We start from the raw sequence: 22,823 nt of genomic DNA, 5'->3' as shown, positions 1-22,823 counted from the left end.
CTACAAGTTTGATACCCTGGCTGATGAGGACCTCATGTTTGCTCAATCGGTGCTGCAGAGTCATCCGCAGTCTCCCGCCCGGTCTGGAGCTTTGGTATAAACCCCATGGTCCTTTTGGAGTCCCCAGCATCCTCTAGGACGAAGGAGAAAATAGGATTTTAATACCTACCGGTAAATCCTTTTCTCTTAGTCCAAAGAGGATGCTGGGCGCCCGTCCCAGTGCGGACTCTATCTGCAGTAATTGTAAATAGTTATTGCTTATGTTACACAAAGGTTGTGTTTTTGGTAAAGGTCAGCCTGTTGCTGATCTCTTTTGGTTCACGCTATTAACTGGTTTTAGTTAAATGCCATGTTGTACGGTGTGTTGTGGTATGAGCTGGTATGTATCTCACCCTTAGTTTAACAAAATCCTTTTCCTCGAAATGTCCGTCTCCTCTGGGCACAGTTCCTATAACGGAGGTCTGGAGGAGGGGCATAGAGGGAGGAGCCAGTTCACACCCATTTAAAGTCTTAAAGTGCCCATGTCTCCTGCGGATCCCGTCTATAACCCATGATCCTTTTGGAGTCCCCAGCATCCTCTACGGACTAAGAGAAAAGGATTTACCGGTAGGTATTAAAATCCTATTTTTCCTCAGGCTGTCGGCGGCATCCTGGGATATGTAAAGCTTTAATAGTTTGGTGCCCGGTCCTATCCACCACCTACACCCATTGTCTGCTTGTGGAACTTATGAACTTCGAAAAAAGCTTTAACAAAGGTAAAGGTGGGTACACACTTAGCGATGAAGTAAATGACGTCGCTCATTTTGACCCTTCTTGAGCAACGTTGTTAACTTTATTGCTAAGTGTGTATGCCGCCACCGCCGAGTGATGCGCAGCCCTGCGGATTTTAACGACCCTCTGTATCAGCCGTGCATGCAGCTCAGTTTGGACTCCTCGTATATCATTAGTGATATCGCACAGTGTGTATGCCTGCCGTAAGGTGTCCAGGGCCGGGTTTGCGGGGGGACAGAGAACACTGGGCGACGTCGCTCATCGAGCACAAGTGTGTACCCGCCTTAAGTCTATCATAACTCTCCTTTTTTTAAACAAAAAAAAGTTTATGCTGTGGCTACAGGCACAGCGCTGTGACTTAAAAATAGCCTAATATAATGAAAAACTAGTGTTTGTATTAAAAATGTTTAATGCTAGTGGCATGCCCAGTGCTAATACTTAACTCCTTTCTTTTGAAAAGTGCTTTTGCATTTTCCATTTTGTTACTATTTAGATTTATTTCATTACAAGTAGGACTAATGCTTAACATGAACTTGTTGGTTTTTATTTTCAATTTCATCTTTGGTTTTGTATGTATCAATATGTTTATCTAGATATATTCAGATGTAATAGGAATAATAAGCTGTAAAAAATTGATTTTATTGAAAGATGTAAAACAAATCAAAGCCTAGTAGCATTATTAATGTTCGAAAGCATTGAAACATGGTTGATCAAGGTTTCCAATACATGAATCATCTTTTTATTTATTAAAACATTAATGGGCAGAGAAAAAAAAGGTTTACGCTAAACAAAGCCGTTTTTAGTGTTCACTCTAGAAATAATAGGCAGGACGCCGGACTGCCGGGGCATATGTTTGGGCGTGCGGCCGAAAATGAGACGTGGTCATGTAAAATAGGGGGCGTGGTCATAAAATGACATTTAAGTTTGCGGTGTGGCCCACAGACGTTACTGTAGGGGGCCTAGGCGGCCGGCGGCATCACTGTCGGGGGCGTGCGCTGGTCTTCCCCCAAGCGCTCTCCCCTAGGGTGAATGGATGCCGTGTGCATGCGCACAGCATCTTTACACGCTGGGAGAGCAAGCAGCGAGCAGGCTGTTTAAGTAGGGCGCCACAGAAAGGGCCGGGCGGATTTTGCCCTTAAAAAATTGAGGAGGGCGTGGCACCCTGCTAAAACAGCCTAGCGTGAACACTACTGTTTTTTCGTATTTTGTTTTCTCCAACCCTGGAGCTATTGCATAGAAAACCCTAAGTTAAACTTTCTAAATTAAGATAAAAGGGTATATATGCTAAGTGGGTTGGTAAATCTGCTAATCACCGGTGATTGAGACCAATGGTTTTATATTGGTTATAGCAGTAAATGCTTAACAAGCCTGGTTTAGCATTTATTCCTTTTGCCATTTGAAAATTATCGTTCAAAGCAACTGGTAATCAGCGACTGTGCAGACCAACTGTTAGTAAAAATACACCAAGTATTCATGCATTAACTGAATAATCGTCATGAGACATGTTACTATGTGTGTGCACACACAATTGATAAATTCAGCTTCCAGAGATAACTGGATTTACCGTTATAATGCACGATTGGGAAATCCTGTTTCTACATACATTTGGTAAAAGTATGACAATTTGTGTAACCTGGGCACATTTCTTATACCCCAGTCACACAGAAAAGCAAATTCCCGGATGAAGAAGTTCTACCCGGTAATTTGCCGATAAACACTGGTCCTTTTTCTGTGTGAAAGTGTCAACCTGGGTTGAAATTCCTGGGACTTCGACCCAGGAATTTACCAGGGTCAGAGACCGGGAATTGCTACCTAGTTTGACCCTTCCACAGACAAAATACCAGTGTTGATCGGCAAATTACCGGGTAAAACTTCTTCACCCGATAATTTGCTTCAGTGTGAAAGGGGGGGGTCAGACAGAGACTGGCAAAACTGCCAGGCACTGAAATGCTGGGTAAAAGCCTGGATTTCTGTCTGAAAGTGGTATCAGTAAAGCAACAGACTCGCCATACTGTGGAGACAGAATCACCAAGTGGGTAATAAGCATGGTAAAACTCGAATATCTCAATCTAAATAAACCAAACTTTTTCCAGTTTTTGGTAACGGAATCAACTTTACAGTTTGTTTTTAATTTTGGACGTATCATGGAGAGAGAATGATTTATGGCTGTTAAATTGCCTTGTTTCCATTATATTAACCCTGGCATTGAGATATTATGTGATAATGAATCGCCTATATTGTCATTGCTTTATATGCAAATGAATAAAAATCGTCTATAGTACTGTTCTCATTCAGTGAACACTGATAGTTTAAAGAACCCTAATATAAAGCGCTAGATCACGCATCAATATAATTTCCCTCTAATAGCAACATAGCACACTTCTGCTGATTAATAATGCCAACATCTGTGTTGACTTTTATGTTTTGAGCTCTACAGTATATTTGTGTCTGATTCACTTAGTAAACCAGATGCAGCATCTATGGTCCTAAAATGAAGTAGTCAACCGGTACTCGAAATCCAGCAAATAAAAATCATCCCCCCTTTGCGATGCGTTATTCTTCAACAACCTGATGACTTATCAAAATTCTGTGCCCTAATTGCATATCTACATCACATACCCATTTGAATGACACCTGAAGCATTAAAATCGGTGTTGTCATTTTGGAGTAGTTGCTTTCACAAAAAAATTGCGTAGCTGATTAAATGTATAGATTGAGGTGAAGCAACACCTCCAGTCATTTTCAAGCTCCATCTGACTGTACTATGTGAAGGGGAAGCTGCAACTTTTTCAAATGCATTTTGCAATTCCATTTTAAGCTCAATTTTCTGTAAGAACCATTGTTTGTGGGCAAACAAACAAATGTTTTGGAACCAAAATCACATTTGTATACTGTAAGACATGCAAAATGTTAGCCAAAATGTGACTGCTTTAAACTGTTTCAGTAAAACAAATGGATGATTTAAATGTGGTTTTTATTATTTATATTTCTTATTATTATTTAGGCTTTCCCTGGCTTTTCTTAAATTGCCATTTATATAATTTCAGCTACGCCAGTTGTCACGTGTGAATCACCCAAATATTGTGAAACTGTACGGCGCTTGCCTAAACCCGGTAAGTTTTACAGACCTTTAAAGTTATTCTCTGTAAGATAAAAAAGTGTCATTATATTGGTGGCAGTGCAGGCAGCTGTGCATGTTTCTACAGATTTCAAATACTGCTAACTGATTTAGATCACCGGACCCCTCCCCCATTATGCATGCGTCTCGTTTTGATCCTCCCTGTGCAAGTGCCTGTTCCAGAAAATGTTGGGGCCCGTTCTACTAGATCAGTGGCTGCTTCATAAAATTCTGTTGACTATTTGACACCCAGTGATGCCTGGAGCTCTGCCACCCTAGGGGCAGCTTTGGGATGTCACAAGTGGTCCCCCAAAGACAAAGGCGAAAATGTAGATTTATTTTTATTATACTTGCGTATAATTATTTTTTAGGATTCCTTGGGGAACACTCTGCACCTTTCTCTCTTATTTAGGTTTTTTTTTTTGTTTTTTTTTATCACTCGCTATACGCTGCCTCTGTCCTTTCAGGCTTCATTAGTTAAACTAAATTGAGGCACAGACAGTTGGTGTACAAGGGGGTGGGGGGCCAAGTTAAAGCTGTAAATCTGAAAGTGAGCAGAATTCTCACACTGCTTGCTATACAGTTGAATAACAGCCTAATTGTAATGTAAGGTTGTTAACACATTACAGTTGAGAAAATCAGCTGTAAAATTGTGCCCCTACATTCTGTCATGGGTGCCGGCCTGGGTCATTTGAATTGGCTGTTGATGCAGAAGTTCCTGTGACACTGATCATGTGACCATTCAGAGCAGGAAAGTAGGCAGCTAGATCTTTAGCAAGAGCACTGTCTGTGAGGTATGAGTCTGCCAATACACTGTTTAGCATATTACTATTTATATCTATCCCGAAGATGGCTAACAATACAGACGTAAATGAATCTAGAGACACTATACCGCTGCAATACACAGTAAATGTGACATCGTTTAGGTTAGGTTGGACATTTTGTAACTGATTAATATTTCTACTTAGGGAGAAATTCCATTAACCTTGGTCAAATTACCATGGGTGAAAACGGGAGGTAGCTTTGGGCTTTAACACAGTAGCCTTGTTAACGGGCGCTAACACAGGTTAACGCACAGAATCTTTGAAAAGTTCAGCTTTGTGCATTAACAGGTTTGCGGCATCGATTAACACCCCCCCCCCAAGTTATCAGGCATTTTGTTTCGACCCACTGAGTCGGGTGGGAAAAAAATCTCTAACTCCTGGCTTCAGGGATAATTGGATAGCCCAGAGGGATCAATTAGTCCGTGGTAATCTCCCGCGGCTAAATGAATTCCACCTCAGTGTCTATTCTGCAGGTAAATAGTCTCACCTACACTATCTTTTAAGTATCATTACTGCTATATTAGTTTAATGTTCTTTTAGAATGCTCTTTTATAGCTGTATTTATGGTTTATATTTTAGGTATGTCTGGTTATGGAATATGCTGAAGGAGGCTCATTATATAATGGTAAGTTGCCAATTTTCTTTTCAACTTCTTTGCATCATATAGCATCATCATTTCTTCAGCATACTTTATATGAGTCAGTTATTACATTCTATACTTCTGTTTTCTTCACTGGGTGAGGAAATGCATTTTTTCCTACCAGTTTATGGGGTCTATTTAATGCATGTCGGAAAGACGGCAGTTTCCGACTTTTTTTTTTTTTCATTGGTTGAATCAGGATTCGACCTATTCAGTGCTGCTGTAGTTCTTCTGACTTGTCGGAAAACACGTGGATCGGTGGATTAGCCGCGGATCCACATGTTTCGGCCAAATCAGACAGGTTTTCGGACCGTTTTTGACCATGTCAATCCGACTTTAAAAAAATTGAAGTAGCATTGTCGAAAACGAGCAAAACCAGTCCGATTTACCCGCAAATTGAATACTGCACTGTTGGATCCTCTCCGTCAGACATGCATTGAATAGACCCCTATTTGTTGAATGGTCACTATCTTCCGGGTGCCCACTTGCACCAGCTATCTCTTTAACAAACTTTCTTTTTTTTAGCTTGAGATATTTTGTCCTAAAGAAATAGGCTAATAAATTCACATTTTGTTTAATAAAATAATGTGTATTTCAGGCGATTGTTATACTTTCATGTGTTATCTTTTATTAATGTAATTCAGTCTGCTGTTGTGATTATATCTTATAGGAAGAAACATTTGTACTCTATAATCTGGCGTTTAGTTGTATAAATGTCATTGGGCAATGCACATGATTATCGCAGTCATCTGTTATAATATGTCTTTGGGTTTTTTTAAACTTCTGAGCTATAGTTCTGTTATTATCTCTACTAACGCCTGTTAAAGCTAAATTGATCTGCAAGAAGACATCCTTGAGCTGGGTACACACTTGTCCAATCCTCGGCAGATCAGACTGTTTATAAAATCCTACTGCAGACCTGCTTGCAGATCCTACAGCCAGTCCTCGCTATACACTTCTGCTGAAAATACATAATTTATATAGGGATTTATCAAGGAGGACTTTAATAAATTATAATGGTGAAGGGGGAATGGGAGAGGATTTTAATGTTCCTTCCCAAAAAAAAAAAAATGTGTGGGGTCTCCCCAAGGGCATAACCAGCCCCAGGCTCTTTGAGCCGGCACTGGTTAAAAATATATGGGGAACAAATTTGTGTAGGGGTGCTCCGTATTTAATGAACCAGCACCAGGCTCTTGGAGCCAGCCCTGGTTCTAAAAATACAGAGAACAAAACAAGTAGGGGGTCACCTGTATTTACAGAACCAGCATCAGGTTCCACTATCAGGGGGTAGTGCCACAGCCAGGGGATACACTTTACGGGGTCCTGTGACTGAAACATTAATTCCCCCTAACTAGTCAGCCCAGGCCGGGAATTCCTGGGGAAGTGGCGAAGCCCCAATAAAGTGGTCCCCCTCTCCATGGCACACAAGGCCTGGACTGAAGTCTGGTGCTATCCCCAGTACCCCTGGGCTGTGGGTGCCAAGTTGATAGTCTATTACTGAAATATGATAGTTTTTTACAGAAGGACTACTGGTCCCAGCATGCCTCCCCTGCATGCTGGTACCACAAGTACCAGCATGCGGGGCATTAAGGATCTGCTGGTATCTATAGACCCACTGTAAAATAAATATTAAAATAAACACAAGTTACTATTCCCAATCATAGATCCCAGTCTGTTTAATTGAAGTCATAACTGTCGTCTAGTCGGAAAGATGGCAGTTACCGACTTTTTTTTAGGTCGACTCATGATTCGACTTATTCAATGGGGCTGCCGTTTTTCCGACTTGTTAGCAATTCTGACTTGTCTGAAAACGTGTGGATCGACGGATTAGCCGCGGATCCATGTATTTTATCAGATTTGCGGCCAAGTCAGACAGGTTTTAGTCCCATTTTCGACAATGTAAATCCGACATAAAAAAAAGTCAGATTGGTTTTGCCCGTTTTCGACAATGCCAGTCTGAATTACCCGCAAATGAAATACTGCATTGTCGGATCCTCTCCGTCGTAGAGGATCCGACATGCTTTGAATAGACCCCATAGTCCACGTGGATGGTAAAGTAAGAAAAAGTCGAAAATTAAACAATTTTGTGAAAAACACATGTTGACCATTTCCTATGTCAACCTAATGCCTGTCGACCGGTAACATAGTATCTAAGCTTGAAAAAAGACAATTGTCCATCGAGTTCAACCTATTTGTGGTCTCCTATGCACGATTATTTTGTAGAAAATTTTGACTAAAGTTGATGACTGCCGTTACGTTTTACCCCTCTTTTTTATAATAACCATAGTGCGTGACTATGCCCCGTAACCCTGGATATCCTTATCCATTAGGAATTTATCTAACCCATTCTTAAAGGTGTTGACTGAATCTGCCATTACAACTCCCTCAGGTAGGGAATTCCAAACACATATCGTCCTTACCGTAAAAAAGCCTTTACGCCGTATTGTGCGGAATCTCCTCTCCTCTAACCTGAGCGAGTGTCCACGAGTTCTCTGTGTTGATCTAACCAAAAACAGGTCCTGCGCAAGATCTGTATAATGTCCCCTTATATATTTGTAAATGCTGATCGTGTCCCCTCTTAATCTCCTCTTTTCCAGTGTAAACATGCCTAGTCTTGCAAGCCTTTCCTCGTATTCTAGCGTCTCCATACCCTTAATTAGTTTGGTCGCCCGCCTTTGAACCTTTTCTAGCTCCAGGATATCCTTTTTGTAGTAAGGTGCCCAGAATTGTACACAGTATTCAAGGTGTGGCCTCGCAAGTGATTTATATAACGGGAGTATAATACGCTCGTCCCTAGCATCAATACCCCATTTTATGCATGCTAATATCTTATTAGCCTTCTTTGCTGCAGTCCTACTTTGGGTACTACTGCTTAGTTTGCCATCTATGAGGACACCCAAGTCCTTTTCCAGTTCAGAATCCCCTAATTTTACCCCATTTAGTAGGTAGGTGTTATTTTTGTTCTTGTTACCACAGTGCATTACCTTACACTTGTCTGTATTGAAGCGCATTCTCCATTTCGCTGCCCAAGCTTCTAATTTAACTAAGTCATTCTGAAGCGACTCAGCATCCCCCTCCGCATTTATAACTTTACACAATTTGGTATCATCTGCAAAAATTGACACCATGCTCTCTAGACCTTCTGTTAGGTCGTTAATGAAAATATTGAACAATAGCGGTCCTAATACTGAGCCTTGCGGCAAACCACTTAGCACTTTAGTCCAAGTTGAAAAAGATCCATTAACCACAACGCGCTGCTCCCTATTATCTAACCAGTTTTTGACCCAAGTGCATATTGTGCTTCCTAGCCCTGATTCTTGTAGCTTGTAGATAAGTCTCATGTGTGGTACAGTGTCGAATGCTTTGGCAAAATCCTAAAAAGATTAAATCCACCTCTTTACACTGATCTAGGTTTGCGCTTACTGTTTCATAAAAGCCAAGTAAATTGGTTTGACAGGATCTGTCCTTCATAAACCCATGTTGATTCCTTTTAATGACCTTATTGACTTCAAGGAACTTCTGAATACTATCTCTTTCTTAGAATACCTTCCAATACTTTCCCCACTATAGATGTAAGACTAACTGGTCTATAATTACCTGGTTCAGCTTTACTTCCCTTTTTGAATATAGGCACTACTTCCGCTATACGCCAGTCTTTGGGAACCATACCTGATATTACTGAATCCTTAAAGATCAAAAATAGCGGTTTTGCAAGTTCAGAGTGAAGCTCCATTAGAACCCTTGGGTGAATACCATCGGGACCTGGTGACTTATTAATCTTTAAATGTTTTAATCGGTCACAGACTACTTCCTCGCTTAAATAAGTATCTATCGGTGGGATATTCTCGTTATTGAGATTGTGTTAGTCCCTGAATTGGATCCTCTCTAGTAAATACTGTTGAAAAAAAACTCATTTAGTGTGTCTGCTATGTCATTATAATTTTTGCTTAAGACTCCCAACTTGTCTTTTAAAGGGCCTATACTCTCCTTCTTTAATCTCTTGCTATTAATGTATTTAAAGAATTTTTGGGGATTCGCTTTGCTTTCCTTTGCTACTAGTTTTTCAGTTTCTACTTTAGCCGCTCTTATTTCCTTTTTGCGTATTTTGTTACATTCCTTATAGTGCTGAAATGACTCTGATTCCCAGTCAGATTTGTATTTTTTAAATGCTCTCCTTTTCTTGCCCATAAGTTCCTTTATCTTTTTGTTAAGCCACATCGGTTTATGATTTTTATTCCTTTTTTTGCTGCTCGTAGGAATAAATTTGAGTGTATTTTTAGCTAGCAGGAATTTTAGTACCTCCCATTTCTCCGTAGTATTCTTTCCTAAAAACAAACCTTCCCATTCAATATCCCTGAAAAATACCCTCATCTCTTCAAAATTCGCTTTGCTAAAGTTTAGAGTCCTAGTTGAACCAGTATAGGGCTGTTTATGAAAACTGATATTGAATGTGACCATATTGTGGTCGCTGCTTCCTATGGGTTCCTCTACTGTAATACCTGATACCAAATCCCCATTGTTTGTTAATACCAGGTCTAAGATTGCATTGTACCTAGTTGGTTCCTCAATTAGTTGAACTAAGTAGTTATCATTAAATGTGTTTAAAAACATATTGCGCTTAGCAGTATCACATGAATCGTTTTTCCAGTTTATCTCTGGATAGTTAAAATCTCCCATCACTACTATGTCTCCTACTCCTGCTGCTCTTCCAATTTGCTTTAGTAACAATTCCTCATCAGATACGTTGATACCAGGCAGCCTATAGCATACACCCAATACTAACTTTTTCTCTATCGTCCTAGTGGATGCTGGGGTTCCTGAAAGGACCATGGGGAATAGCGGCTCCGCAGGAGACAGGGCACAAAAAGTAAAGCTTTTTCCGATCAGGTGGTGTGCACTGGCTCCTCCCCCTATGACCCTCCTCCAGACTCCAGTTAGATTTTTGTGCCCGGCCGAGAAGGGTGCAATCTAGGTGGCTCTCCTAAAGAGCTGCTTAGAAAAAGTTTAGCTAGGTTTTTTATTTTACAGTGATTCCTGCTGGCAACAGGATCACTGCAGCGAGGGACTGAGGGGAGAAGGAGTCAACTCACCTGCGTGCAGGATGGATTGGCTTCTTGGCTACTGGACATCAAGCTCCAGAGGGACGATCACAGGTACAGCCTGGATGGTCACCGGAGCCACGCCGCCGGCCCCCTTGCAGATGCTGAAGTCAGAAGAGGTCCAGAATCGGCGGCTGAAGACTCCTGCAGTCTTCAAAAGGTAGCGCACAGCACTGCAGCTGTGCGCCATTTTCCTCTCAGCACACTTCACACGGCAGTCACTGAGGGTGCAGGGCGCTGGGGGGGGGCGCCCTGGGAGGCAAAATGATTACCTATAAAGGCTAAAAATACCTCACATATAGCCCTAGAGGCTATATGGAGATATTTAACCCCTGCCTGGATTCACTAAATAGCGGGAGACGAGCCCGCCAGAAAAGGGGCGGGGCCTATCTCCTCAGCACACGGCGCCATTTCCTCTCCCAGCTCCGCTGGTCAGGACGGCTCCCAGGTCTCTCCCCTGCACTGCACTACAGAAACAGGGTAAAACAGAGAGGGGGGGGCACATTTATGGCGATATTTTGATATAACAAAGCAGCTATAAGGGAGCACTTATTATAAGGCTATCCCTGATATATATATAGCGCTTTTGGTGTGTGCTGGCAAACTCTCCCTCTGTCTCCCCAAAGGGCTAGTGGGTCCTGTCTTCGTTAGGAGCATTCCCTGTGTGTCTGCTGTGTGTCGGTACGTGTGTGTCGACATGTATGAGGACGATATTGGTGTGGAGGCGGAGCAATTGCCAAATATGAGGATGTCACCCCCTAGGGAGTCGACACCGGAATGGATGCCTTTATTTATGGAACTACGGGATAGTGTCAACACGCTAAAGCAGTCGTTTGACGACATGAGGCGGCCGGACAATCAATTAGTGCCTGTCCAGGCGACTCAAACACCGTCAGGGGCTGTGAAACGCCCTTTGCCTCAGTCGGTCGACACAGACCCAGACACAGGCGATGACTCCAGTGGTGACGGTGACGAATCAACCGTATTTTCCAGTAGGGCCACACGTTATATGATTTTGGCAATGAAGGAGGCGTTACATTTAGCTGATACTACAGGTACCACTAAACAGGGTATTATGTGGGGTATGAAAAAACTACCTATAGTTTTTCCTGAATCAGAAGAATTAAATGACGTGTGTAATGAAGCGTGGGTTGCCCCTGATAAAAAGCTGATAATTTCAAAGAAATTATTGGCATTATACCCTTTCCCGCCAGAGGTTAGGGAGCGCTGGGAAACACCTCCTAGGGTGGACAAGGCGCTAACACGCTTATCTAAACAAGTGGCGTTACCCTCTCCTGAGACGGCCGCACTTAAAGATCCATCAGATAGGAGGATGGAAAATATCCAAAAAAGTATATACACACATGCAGGTGTTATACTACGACCAGCTGTAGCGACTGCCTGGATGGGCAGTGCTGGGGTAGTTTGGTCAGAGTCCCTGATTGAAAATATTGATACCCTGGACAGGGACAATATTTTACTGTCGTTAGAACAAATAAAGGATGCATTTCTTTATATGCGTGATGCACAGAGGGATATCTGCACACTGGCATCACGGGTAAGTGCTATGTCCATTTCGGCCAGAAGAGCTTTATGGACGCGACAGTGGACAGGCGATGCGGATTCAAAACGGCATATGGAAGTTTTGCCGTATAAAGGGGAGGAGTTATTTGGAGTCGGTCTATCAGATTTGGTGGCCACGGCTACAGCCGGGAAATCCACCTTTCTACCTCAAGTCACTCCCCAACAGAAAAAGGCACCGACTTTTCAACCGCAGCCCTTTCGTTCCTTTAAAAATAAGAGAGCAAAGGGCTATTCATATCTGCCACGAGGCAAAGGTCGAGGGAAGAGACAGCAACACGCAGCTCCTTCCCAGGAACAGAAGCCCTCCCCGGCTTCTACAAAAGCCTCAGCATGACGCTGGGGCTTCTCAAGCGGACTCGGGGACGGTGGGCGGTCGTCTCAAAAATTACAGCGCGCAGTGGGCTCACTCGCAGGTAGATCCCTGGATCCTGCAGATAATATCTCAAGGGTACAGGTTGGAATTAGAGACGGATCCACCTCGCCGTTTCCTGAAGTCTGCTTTACCAACGTCCCCCTCCGAAAGGGAGACGGTTTTGGAAGCCATTCACAAGCTGTACTCTCAGCAGGTGATAGTCAAGGTACCTCTTCTACAACAAGGGAAGGGGTATTATTCCACTCTTTTTGTGGTACCGAAGCCGGATGGCTCGGTAAGGCCTATTCTAAATCTGAAGTCCTTGAACCTGTACATAAAGAAGTTCAAGTTCAAAATGGAGTCACTCAGAGCAGTGATAGCGAACCTGGAAGAGGGGGACTTTATGGTATCCTTGGACATCAAGGATGCGTATCTCCACGTTCCAATTTACCCCTCACACCAGGGGTACCTCAGGTTCGTTGTACAAAACTGTCACTATCCGTTTCAGACGCTGCCGTTCGGATTGTCCACGGCACCTCGGATCTTTACAAAGGTAATGGCCGAGATGATGATTCTTCTTCGAAGAAAAGGCGTATTAATTATCCCATACTTGGACGATCTCCTAATAAGGGCGAGGTCCAGAGAACAGCTAGAGATGGGATTAGCACTGTCTCAAGAAGTGCTAAAACAGCACGGGTGGATTCTGAATATTCCAAAATCCCAGTTAATGCCGACAACTCGTCTGCTGTTCCTAGGGATGATTCTGGACACGGTTCAGAAAAAGGTTTTTCTCCCGGAGGAAAAAGCCAAGGAGTTATCCGAGCTTGTCAGGAACCTCCTAAAACCAGGAAAGGTGTCTGTACATCAATGCACAAGAGTCCTGGGAAAAATGGTGGCTTCTTACGAAGCAATTCCATTCGGCAGATTCCACGCAAGAATTTTCCAAAGGGATCTGTTGGACAAATGGTCAGGGTCGCATCTTCAGATGCACCTACGGATAACCCTGTCTCCAAGGACAAGGGTGTCTCTTCTGTGGTGGTTGCAGAGTCCTCATCTATTGGAGGGCCGCAGATTCGGCATACAGGATTGGATCCTGGTGACCACGGACGCCAGCCTGAGAGGCTGGGGAGCAGTCACACAAGGAAGAAACTTCCAGGGAGTATGGACAAGCCTGGAAACGTCTCTTCACATAAACATTCTGGAACTAAGAGCAATATACAATGCTCTAAGCCAGGCAGAACCTCTGCTTCAGGGAAAACCGGTGTTGATCCAGTCGGACAACATCACGGCAGTCGCCCATGTGAACAGACAGGGCGGCACAAGAAGCAGGAGTGCAATGGCAGAAGCTGCAAGGATTCTTCGCTGGGCAGAGAATCATGTGATAGCACTGTCAGCAGTGTTCATCCCGGGAGTGGACAACTGGGAAGCAGACTTCCTCAGCAGACACGATCTTCACCCGGGAGAGTGGGGACTTCATCCAGAAGTCTTCCACATGCTGGTAACCCGTTGGGAAAGACCAATGGTGGACATGATGGCGTCTCGCCTCAACAAAAAACTGGACAGGTATTGCGCCAGGTCAAGAGATCCGCAGGCAATAGCTGTGGACGCGCTGGTAACGCCTTGGGTGTACCAGTCGGTGTATGTGTTTCCTCCTCTGCCTCTCATACCAAAAGTATTGAGAATTATACGGCAAAGAGGCGTAAGAACGATACTAGTGGTTCCGGATTGGCCAAGAAGGACTTGGTACCCGGAACTTCAAGAGATGATCACGGAAGATCCGTGGCCTCTACCTCTAAGGAGGGACTTGCTTCAGCAGGGTCCCTGTCTGTTTCAAGACTTACCGCGGCTGCGTTTGACGGCATGGCGGTTGAACGCCGGATCCTAATGGAAAAAGGCATGCCGGAAGAAGTCATTCCTACTTTGATTAAAGCAAGGAAAGAAGTAACCGTGCAACATTATCACCGAATTTGGCGAAAATATGTTGCGTGGTGCGAAGATCGGAGTGCTCCGACGGAGGAATTTCAACTGGGTCGATTCCTACATTTCCTGCAATCAGGATTGTCTATGGGTCTCAAATTGGGATCTATTAAGGTTCAAATTTCGGCCCTGTCGATTTTCTTTCAAAAAGAATTGGCTTCAGTCCCTGAAGTCCAGACCTTTGTTAAGGGAGTGCTGCATATACAGCCCCCTGTGGTGCCTCCAGTGGCACCGTGGGATCTCAATGTAGTTTTGGATTTTCTAAAATCTCATTGGTTTGAACCACTAAATAAGGTGGATTTGAAATATCTCACTTGGAAAGTGACCATGCTTCTAGCCCTGGCTTCTGCCAGGAGAGTGTCAGAATTGGCAGCTTTATCTTACAAAAGCCCATATCTGATTTTCCATTCGGACAGGGCAGAACTGCGGACTCGTCCGCATTTTCTCCCTAAGGTGGTGTCAGCATTTCATCTGAACCAGCCTATTGTAGTGCCTGCGGCTACAAGTGACTTGGAGGACTCCAAGTTACTGGACGTTGTCAGAGCATTAAAAATATATATTGCAAGAACAGCTGGAGTCAGAAAATCTGACTCGTTGTTTATATTGTATGCACCCAACAAGATGGGTGCTCCTGCGTCTAAGCAGACGATTGCTCGTTGGATCTGTAGCACAATCCAACTGGCACATTCTGTGGCAGGCCTGCCACAGCCTAAATCTGTAAAGGCCCACTCCACAAGGAAGGTGGGCTCATCTTGGGCGGCTGCCCGAGGGGTCTCGGCATTACAACTTTGCCGAGCAGCTACGTGGTCAGGGGAGAACACGTTTGTAAAATTTTACAAATTTGATACTCTGGCTAAGGAGGACCTGGAGTTCTCTCATTCGGTGCTGCAGAGTCATCCGCACTCTCCCGCCCGTTTGGGAGCTTTGGTATAATCCCCATGGTCCTTTCAGGAACCCCAGCATCCACTAGGACGATAGAGAAAATAAGATTTTACTTACCGATAAATCTATTTCTCGGAGTCCGTAGTGGATGCTGGGCGCCCATCCCAAGTGCGGATTATCTGCATAAATTGTACATAGTTATTGTTAACTAATTCGGGTTATTGTTGTAGGAAGCCATCTTTCAGAGGCTCCGCTGTTATCATACTGTTAACTGGGTTTAGATCACAAGTTGTACGGTGTGATTGGTGTGGCTGGTATGAGTCTTACCCGGGATTCAAAATCCTCCCTTATTGTGTACGCTCGTCCGGGCACAGTACCTAACTGGAGTCTGGAGGAGGGTCATAGGGGGAGGAGCCAGTGCACACCACCTGATCGGAAAAAGCTTTACTTTTTGTGCCCTGTCTCCTGCGGAGCCGCTATTCCCCATGGTCCTTTCAGGAACCCCAGCATCCACTACGGACTCCGAGAAATAGATTTATCGGTAAGTAAAATCTTATTTTTATTCCTTTTTCCCCGCATGCAATTTCTACCCATAATGTCTCGACAGTGTCTACAGTCCCCTCCTGAATATCTTCCCGTATATCAGGTTATAAAAACGGCTTTACGTAAAGACACACCCCTCCACCCTTTTTATTTAGTCTGTCTCTCCTAAACAGTGTATAGCCCTCTAGATTGACTGTCCAATCATGAGATTCGTCCCACCAAGTTTCAGTAATGCCTATAATAATATACTGTTTGCTTGCTGCAAGTATTTCTAGTTCGCCCTTTTTACCAGTAATGCTTCTAGCGTTTACATACATACAACTAAGATAAGTATTTTTCCCTTGCGTTAGGGACATCTTTCACCTTATGTAGCAATGATGACCTGTAATCGTCATTGGTTAGTGCTTTGGTAAAATCTCTTTTAGTACCCATGTTAGTAACCTTACCGCCTGCTCTTACCCTCCCCCCAACTTCTCCCCCATTTCGTTTACTACCGCCATCCCCACTATTCTCACTGCATGACCCGTAGTTTCTAGCTAAACCCTCCCCCCAGGCTCCTAGTTTAAAATCTTCTCCAACCTTCTAACCATCCTTCCCCCCAGCACCGCTGCCCCCTCCTCAGTCAGGTGCAATCCGTCACGACAAAAGAGATGGCGCCTGACTGAGAAGTCCGCCCAGTGTTCCAGGAACACAAACCCCTCTTTCCTGCACCAATCCCTAAGACACACATTTACCTCCCTAATCTCCCTCTGCCTCCCTGGACTAGCGCGTGGCACGGGTTATATTTCAGAGAATATTACCTTAGATGTCCTTGCCTTAAGTTTCTTTCCTAAGTCCCTATAGTCTTTCTTAAGGACATCCCACCTTCCGCTAACTTTGTCATTGGTGCCAATGTGCACCAAGACCGCCGGGTCTTTCCCAGCCCCTCCCAACAATCTACCTGGTCCGCGATGTGCCGTACCCGGGAGACAACAGACTGTACGGCGATCACGGTCCCGGTAGCAGATTGCCCTATCTGCCTTCCTGATGATAGAATCCCCTACCACCACCATCTGACTAGGTACCTCACTATCTTTTATCCCAACTGCGCCAGAGGGACCGCTCCTCTGGATGCTAGAGGTAGCAGTCTCCTCCGGCACCGTCATTTCTTCACTATCATCCTCCGATTCCTCGCCCAGTCGGGCAAATTTGTTCGGGTTTGATAGTTCGGAGATGTCGAGCCTCCCCCTCTTTTTCTTCCTTCTGTGACCCAGCTGGCTACCTGATCATCATCCTCTTATACCAGTGACCCCTCCCGCAACTCCTCCACCGTTCTGTCTAAACTTTGCTCGAGATTGTGAATCTCCCTTAGTTGCGTAACGGTTTGCTCTAGATCAGTTACCTGGGCTTCCAGGGCGTTCGCATACACCTCGTGCAGATGTAATCACACTGGGCCGGTAGTTCCAGGTGTGCATACATCTTGCACGACATGCACTGAGTGAGGTCCCCAATCATAGCCCCTCCCATATTGTTTGTAAGGTCTAACTCCCTGTTCTTCTCAAAGAAATGAAGCAAAAAGAAAAAGTAGAAGACAAACAATCTCACTTATACAATAATTAAGCTGGCTTATACTTATCTATCTTTGTGCGGTTCTTGGTCCTTCACTTTTATGCAGCCGTAGTACTCTCTCCTGCGGCACCGATACTCCACTTAGCAGTTGCAGTTGTTCCAGCTCACTGCACCTCCTTTTCACTCGGCTTACAGCTCCTGCTAAAAAAAAAAAAAAAAATGCCCCTCACCCACGCACAATCACAGCCCCTCTGCTACTCCAAGTAAGAGACCCTCTCACTCACAAGGTCAGCTCCTTGCAGCCTCACCAGAAGTTTAATGGTAGTGCAAATATGTGTGTTCCTGATTGTGTATTATAAAACTCACCTTTTTCTGTATTCTAACTCGCCTTTTGCTGTCGCCAACTCACATACACTTACAAATCCAAGCAGCACTTTAAAATACAAGCCCTTATAATGAGCAAGCTCCAATAAGTCTAATCACTGATTATATAGGCTCAGCCAGCTGCTTTAGTCAGCCCCTCCTCCTCCTGATTACTTACACCTGATTCAACCCCCTCCCCCTGGCTTTCTCCTCACACTTTTTTTTTTCCCCCTCCAAAAATAAAAAAAACCAGTACAGATACAAACAAAAAAAACAGTATAGATACAAACAATCAGATTCAGATTAACTTTCTCTCACAATATTACTATCTCTATATGGATAGACAGAGAATAATCAGAACTCACCTTTTGCTGTTACCAACTCACATACACTTACAAATCCAAGCAGCACTTTAAAATACAAGCCCTTACAATGAGCAAGCTCCAATGAGTCTAATCACTGATTATATAGGCTCAGCCAGCTGCTTTAGTCACTTACATAGGTAGTGGTTGACCTATTCACTGTCACCCACCGGTATCCGGATGCTGGGTTATCAGGTGTATGCTATTGCGTTTAATAAGATTCCTTTTGTGTAATTTAGTTTAATGATGAATCATTTATTTATAATTCCTTTAAGTGGATTTATGAGTACATATAAAGTTATATACAGTCTGCAAATGTGTAGTTGTGCAGTGCCTTCCATTTTACATAAGTGTGACTACTTGGCCGTCCTATATGTAATGCAGAACTTGCCCACACAATACTTTCATTCTTGATTATGGGACTGCCCTGGTAAAGACCATCTACATCATTTTATGACATTGCAGGTCCACCTGGAAAAGTTCTGCCTTAAAATTAGTGATTGCTTTGGCCTAGTTTGTCTTAAATCTGCATTAAGGGAGCCTAAATCTGTCTCGTATGCATAATTTGGCTGTTTATGAATGGTGCATTCCTATATGATGTGTGTCTGGAAGATGCTATAGGCATTCTATTATAAGTATAAGCTAAGGCCTGGTTTTCCACCCGCTAACAGACTGTGTACAGCACACAAGCTTCTGTGTGGAGAAAAATGGTCTACCTCTTTCCACCACCCCTCTACATAGTTTCAGTTACTCTACATGGACTTATTCAGCCTCTTCATAAAGAATTAATAAAAACCACAGAGAGAAGCGCTGTCACTAAAGTATTAATATATTTTATTAAAAATGACCTTATTCATATATAAAAATTATGAGAAAACCTAAACATCCTGTGACTTTAAAAAATCTTTTAGCAGCAACACATCAAAACATGTAACAATTTGTATTCCTCACTAAGGTCTCCTTTGGAACAATGTATCAATCTACCCTTTATATAATGTATAGTAACTCTTGTGATTAACAGGAATTCCTTAGAGTAAGCTCCACGCGTGGGCTGATTGAAACACTTGAAACCATATATTGGTAGAGGGTTTAAAAGTTCATCCGTGATGTATATAGGGATTATTCACATTGATGTCATCCGCTCCATTATTTGTGAAATCCCTATTTAGCTCTTATTTCTCAATAATGCCGTCCAGAATTGATCAGCTTTTCTTATGAAGCTTATAATTGCACAATAACAGATTAAGCATGTGACGCTATTTTGGAGTCTGTTATTATACTTAACCCAACTTATGCAATGGGCAACAATTGTGTTATGTCCGTAGGGCGCCGGCTGCCCGCTCTGGGACACTGCAATAGAATGTGCAGGGCTTGTGAGAAATAATAGATAAAACGCTCAGTCTCATTCAGATCGGCATAAAAATTCAAAGACTATAATGCTCTCTCACCACTTTCCATCAAGCTTCACCTGGAGCATACTGCTAGCTGTCATAAGCTGAATCTCCGTTTGGTGCGGTGAGCCAAATGCCGAACAGATGCTGGGTGAGGCGCTGAGCGGCGGATGCTGTCGGGGACGTGCTGCAGAAATCAGTCTCTGTTCGTGATGGTTAGCTGGATGCCAAGCAGAATGTCGGGCAATGTAATCAGACGGATTGCTTGACGCGTTTCTCAGCCTCAATCCTGGGGCTGTTTCCTCAGAAGTACCGCCTCTAGAGCCCCTGGTCTCCTTTATACTCCTCTGCTTCCTTAATTGGCAATACACCTGTCTGTTGGTAATCACTTGTAATCAGAAGGAGCTCAGCTGCCATCATTTAATTTAATCTATTAATGACTTGCAGACTCCTATTCAAGCAGTGGCAGTCAAAAAATTTCTTCTACATATATATATTAACACATTTGCAGAGAAACAAAGGAGAGTGGACTCGAATTATTTAAAATACACTTAAATTAACTATTAAAAAACAATAATATAAAAACCAATGTCTCATAGCCAGAAGTTACTTTAAATCACGATTAAACAATAACGATACTCTCAATCATTATGTTTATAAATCTTTCATAAACCTCCTAATTTTTATTACTCTTATGAGAATGATGCTCATGGAATTTTTATTACCCTTAAAACCAAGAAGCTCTTTTAACCATATATTAATGCCAGATTGACCATTCAGATCTGTAGAAATCCATGAATATAGACAGTAAAATTACCCAACCTAATACCAAATAATCTCTAAATCTTAAAGTATTTCAAAAAAACTCTTAAATCTAGATCCAAATAAGATCATTTTAGTCAGAATACAATTGATGCAGTTAGACCAACACTTTATTTATTATAAAAAAAACAAAAAAAGGTTGGAAAAGGGGTGAGATATATAAATATAAGAGAGGGAGAGGGGGAATATATAAGATGGAACGGATGGTACGGGGTGAGGGATATTAATACGGGATGAGGGATGTTGATAAACTATATGGGGAAGGAAAGAGAGGGGGAGAGTCACTAACAACCACAACTCCCACCCTCCATTTCTAGATATTGTTCAGTTCGATGGTATCATTAAGGCCTGTAGGGACCATAGTTCCCAATTTATAGATCCAAAATGCCTCCTTACGACACAGTTTCTTAAATCTATCTCCCCCTCTCACTGATGGAGGGATCTGTTCGATAGCTTGAACTTTGATATCCTTAAGGATCCCCTTCGGACATGATCCGACATGACATGGTAAACTGTGTGTTCTATTCCCTTTAATCAAAAACCTCCTATGCTCTAAGAACCGAACATTCAGTGTTCTTGTGGTGCGACCTACATACTGAATGCCGCACCCACAAGTGATAACATAAATTACATAACACGACTGACAGTTGAGAAAAGACCTTAACTCATAAGTCTCTTTATTACTGAACGATGTGATAATATTGCAACGATGTGCTGCATGGTCACATGTGTGGCACCTTGACTTGCCACACTTAAAGAAGCCTTTGGGTCTTGGATTGGTGTCCAACCAGTTCCCTACCTTTAATGTTCTAGTGGAATCTGGTCTAAGCATACTGGGTGCCAATTTTAATTTTAAGTTATCTGCTTTCCTAAAGACGACTTTTTGCGTTCCTTGTATGTCATCTTTTAAATATTTATCCAATTTTAAAAGACTATAGTTCTTATTAATGATACGTTTAATCTCAGTAGCCGATGTGTTATATTTAGTTATAAAGGTCAAAGAGCGTTTAGGATTAGTCTCTCCATGAATTACTGAATTTTGGATCTTATTTTTCTTAGGTATAAGGAGTCCTTCTCTATCCATTGAATTTACTTCTATACGTGTTTTATCTAATAGTTCCTTAGGATAACCCTGTTTCAAAAAAGATACAACCAAAGCCTCTGTTTGTGTAATATAATCCACATCATTAGAACAGTTCCTACGAATTCGCATAAATTGGCCTTTTGGTATATTCGCCTTCCAGCTCCTGTGATGGCAACTATTGTAATTAAGATATTTATTGCAATCTACATCCTTAGTGAACGTGACTGTATGTAATTGGTTATCAATCACTTTTACTGTGATATCCAGAAAATTCAAAGTGGTGTCGCTTACATCATGTGTAAACTTCAAATTAAACTCATTATTATTAAAACTCTGAATTAGATCTGTGACTGTGGTATAATCCCCATCCCAAATTATAAATAAATCATCAATATATCGCCCAAAGAAGACCAAATTCGCCCCGTGACCGCCACCCCAAATGTGGCGCTCCTCAAAACGCCCCATATAGAGGTTGGCGAAACTCGGAGCGAACTTGGTCCCCATAGCTGTGCCCTGTGACTGTAAATAAAACTGTGATTCAAACAAAAAATAATTATGTGATAATATAAATTCAATTGATGAAAGTAGAAGGTTACGTAGCGACTCTGTGATGGTATTATCTTCCTTTAAATAATGTTGCACCGCCAATATCCCCTTATGTGGGATATTGGTATAAAGTGCTTCAACGTCACACGTTATGATCTTATAAGTTTCTTTCCAGACAATTTGATTAATTTTATTTAAAAAATCTGATGTATCTCTCAAATAAGACTGCAGAGACGCTACGTAACCTTGAAGATGTGCATCAACAAAAGAAGATAAATTAGTGGTAAGTGAACCTACACCAGAAATTATAGGCCGACCGGGTGGAGTGGTGATGTGTTTGTGAATCTTTGGTAAATGATAATATATATAGGTGTGACCGGGTGCAATGAAAACAAAAAGTGCCATGTATCTTTAGAAATAGTGCCATTCACAAGAGCTGTATCAAGAAGAGTTTTTAACTCTTTCTGATAAGGAAGGGTAGGGTCAGTGACTAATTTTAAATAGAAAGATGTATTATTCAACTGCCTTTGTGCTTCAAGAATATAGTCTTTTCTATTTTGTATAACCAGACTACCACCCTTATCGGCCTGTCGAAAAATAAGGTCACTGTCGGCTTCTTAAGGGCTGTTCTCTCCCTTTTAGTAAGGTTATCTTTACAGAACCTATTCTTATTCCCTTTTTGTTCAACTTTTTGACATAATTTTCTAAAGTCCTCCATAGTGGTGGAATAAAAGCTTTCTACGAAGGGTCCTTGATATTGAAGAGGATAGAATTCGGATGGTCTTTTAAAAGGTGATCCTTTATTATTAACATCATATAACTTTTTAGTGGGTATAGACATTTCATGACCTTCTATATTTTCAGAAAGGAGAGATTCTAAAATCTCTAAAGGAATTTGGTCATTTGAATCTAATACA

General features: G+C 42.5%; 1 protein-coding gene across 2 annotated transcripts in view; it reads left to right on the top strand.

Annotated features, from left to right (window-relative positions):
• MAP3K7 (mitogen-activated protein kinase kinase kinase 7) overlaps positions 1–22,823 on the top strand; it is a 162,862-nt gene that overhangs the window by 41,516 nt on the left and 98,523 nt on the right. For both annotated transcript variants that reach the window (XM_063916993.1, XM_063916992.1), the window contains exons 3-4: positions 3,819–3,884; positions 5,293–5,338. In XM_063916993.1, the coding sequence (XP_063773063.1) occupies positions 3,819–3,884; positions 5,293–5,338 (112 nt within the window). The remainder of the gene's footprint in view (positions 1–3,818; positions 3,885–5,292; positions 5,339–22,823) is intronic.

This window comes from Pseudophryne corroboree, chromosome 4 (genome assembly GCF_028390025.1).
Source record: "Pseudophryne corroboree isolate aPseCor3 chromosome 4, aPseCor3.hap2, whole genome shotgun sequence".
Taxonomy (NCBI): Eukaryota; Metazoa; Chordata; class Amphibia; order Anura; family Myobatrachidae; genus Pseudophryne; species Pseudophryne corroboree.
The sequence above is the reverse complement of the archived record's forward strand: the minus strand, read 5'-3'. Positions and strand labels throughout refer to the sequence as shown.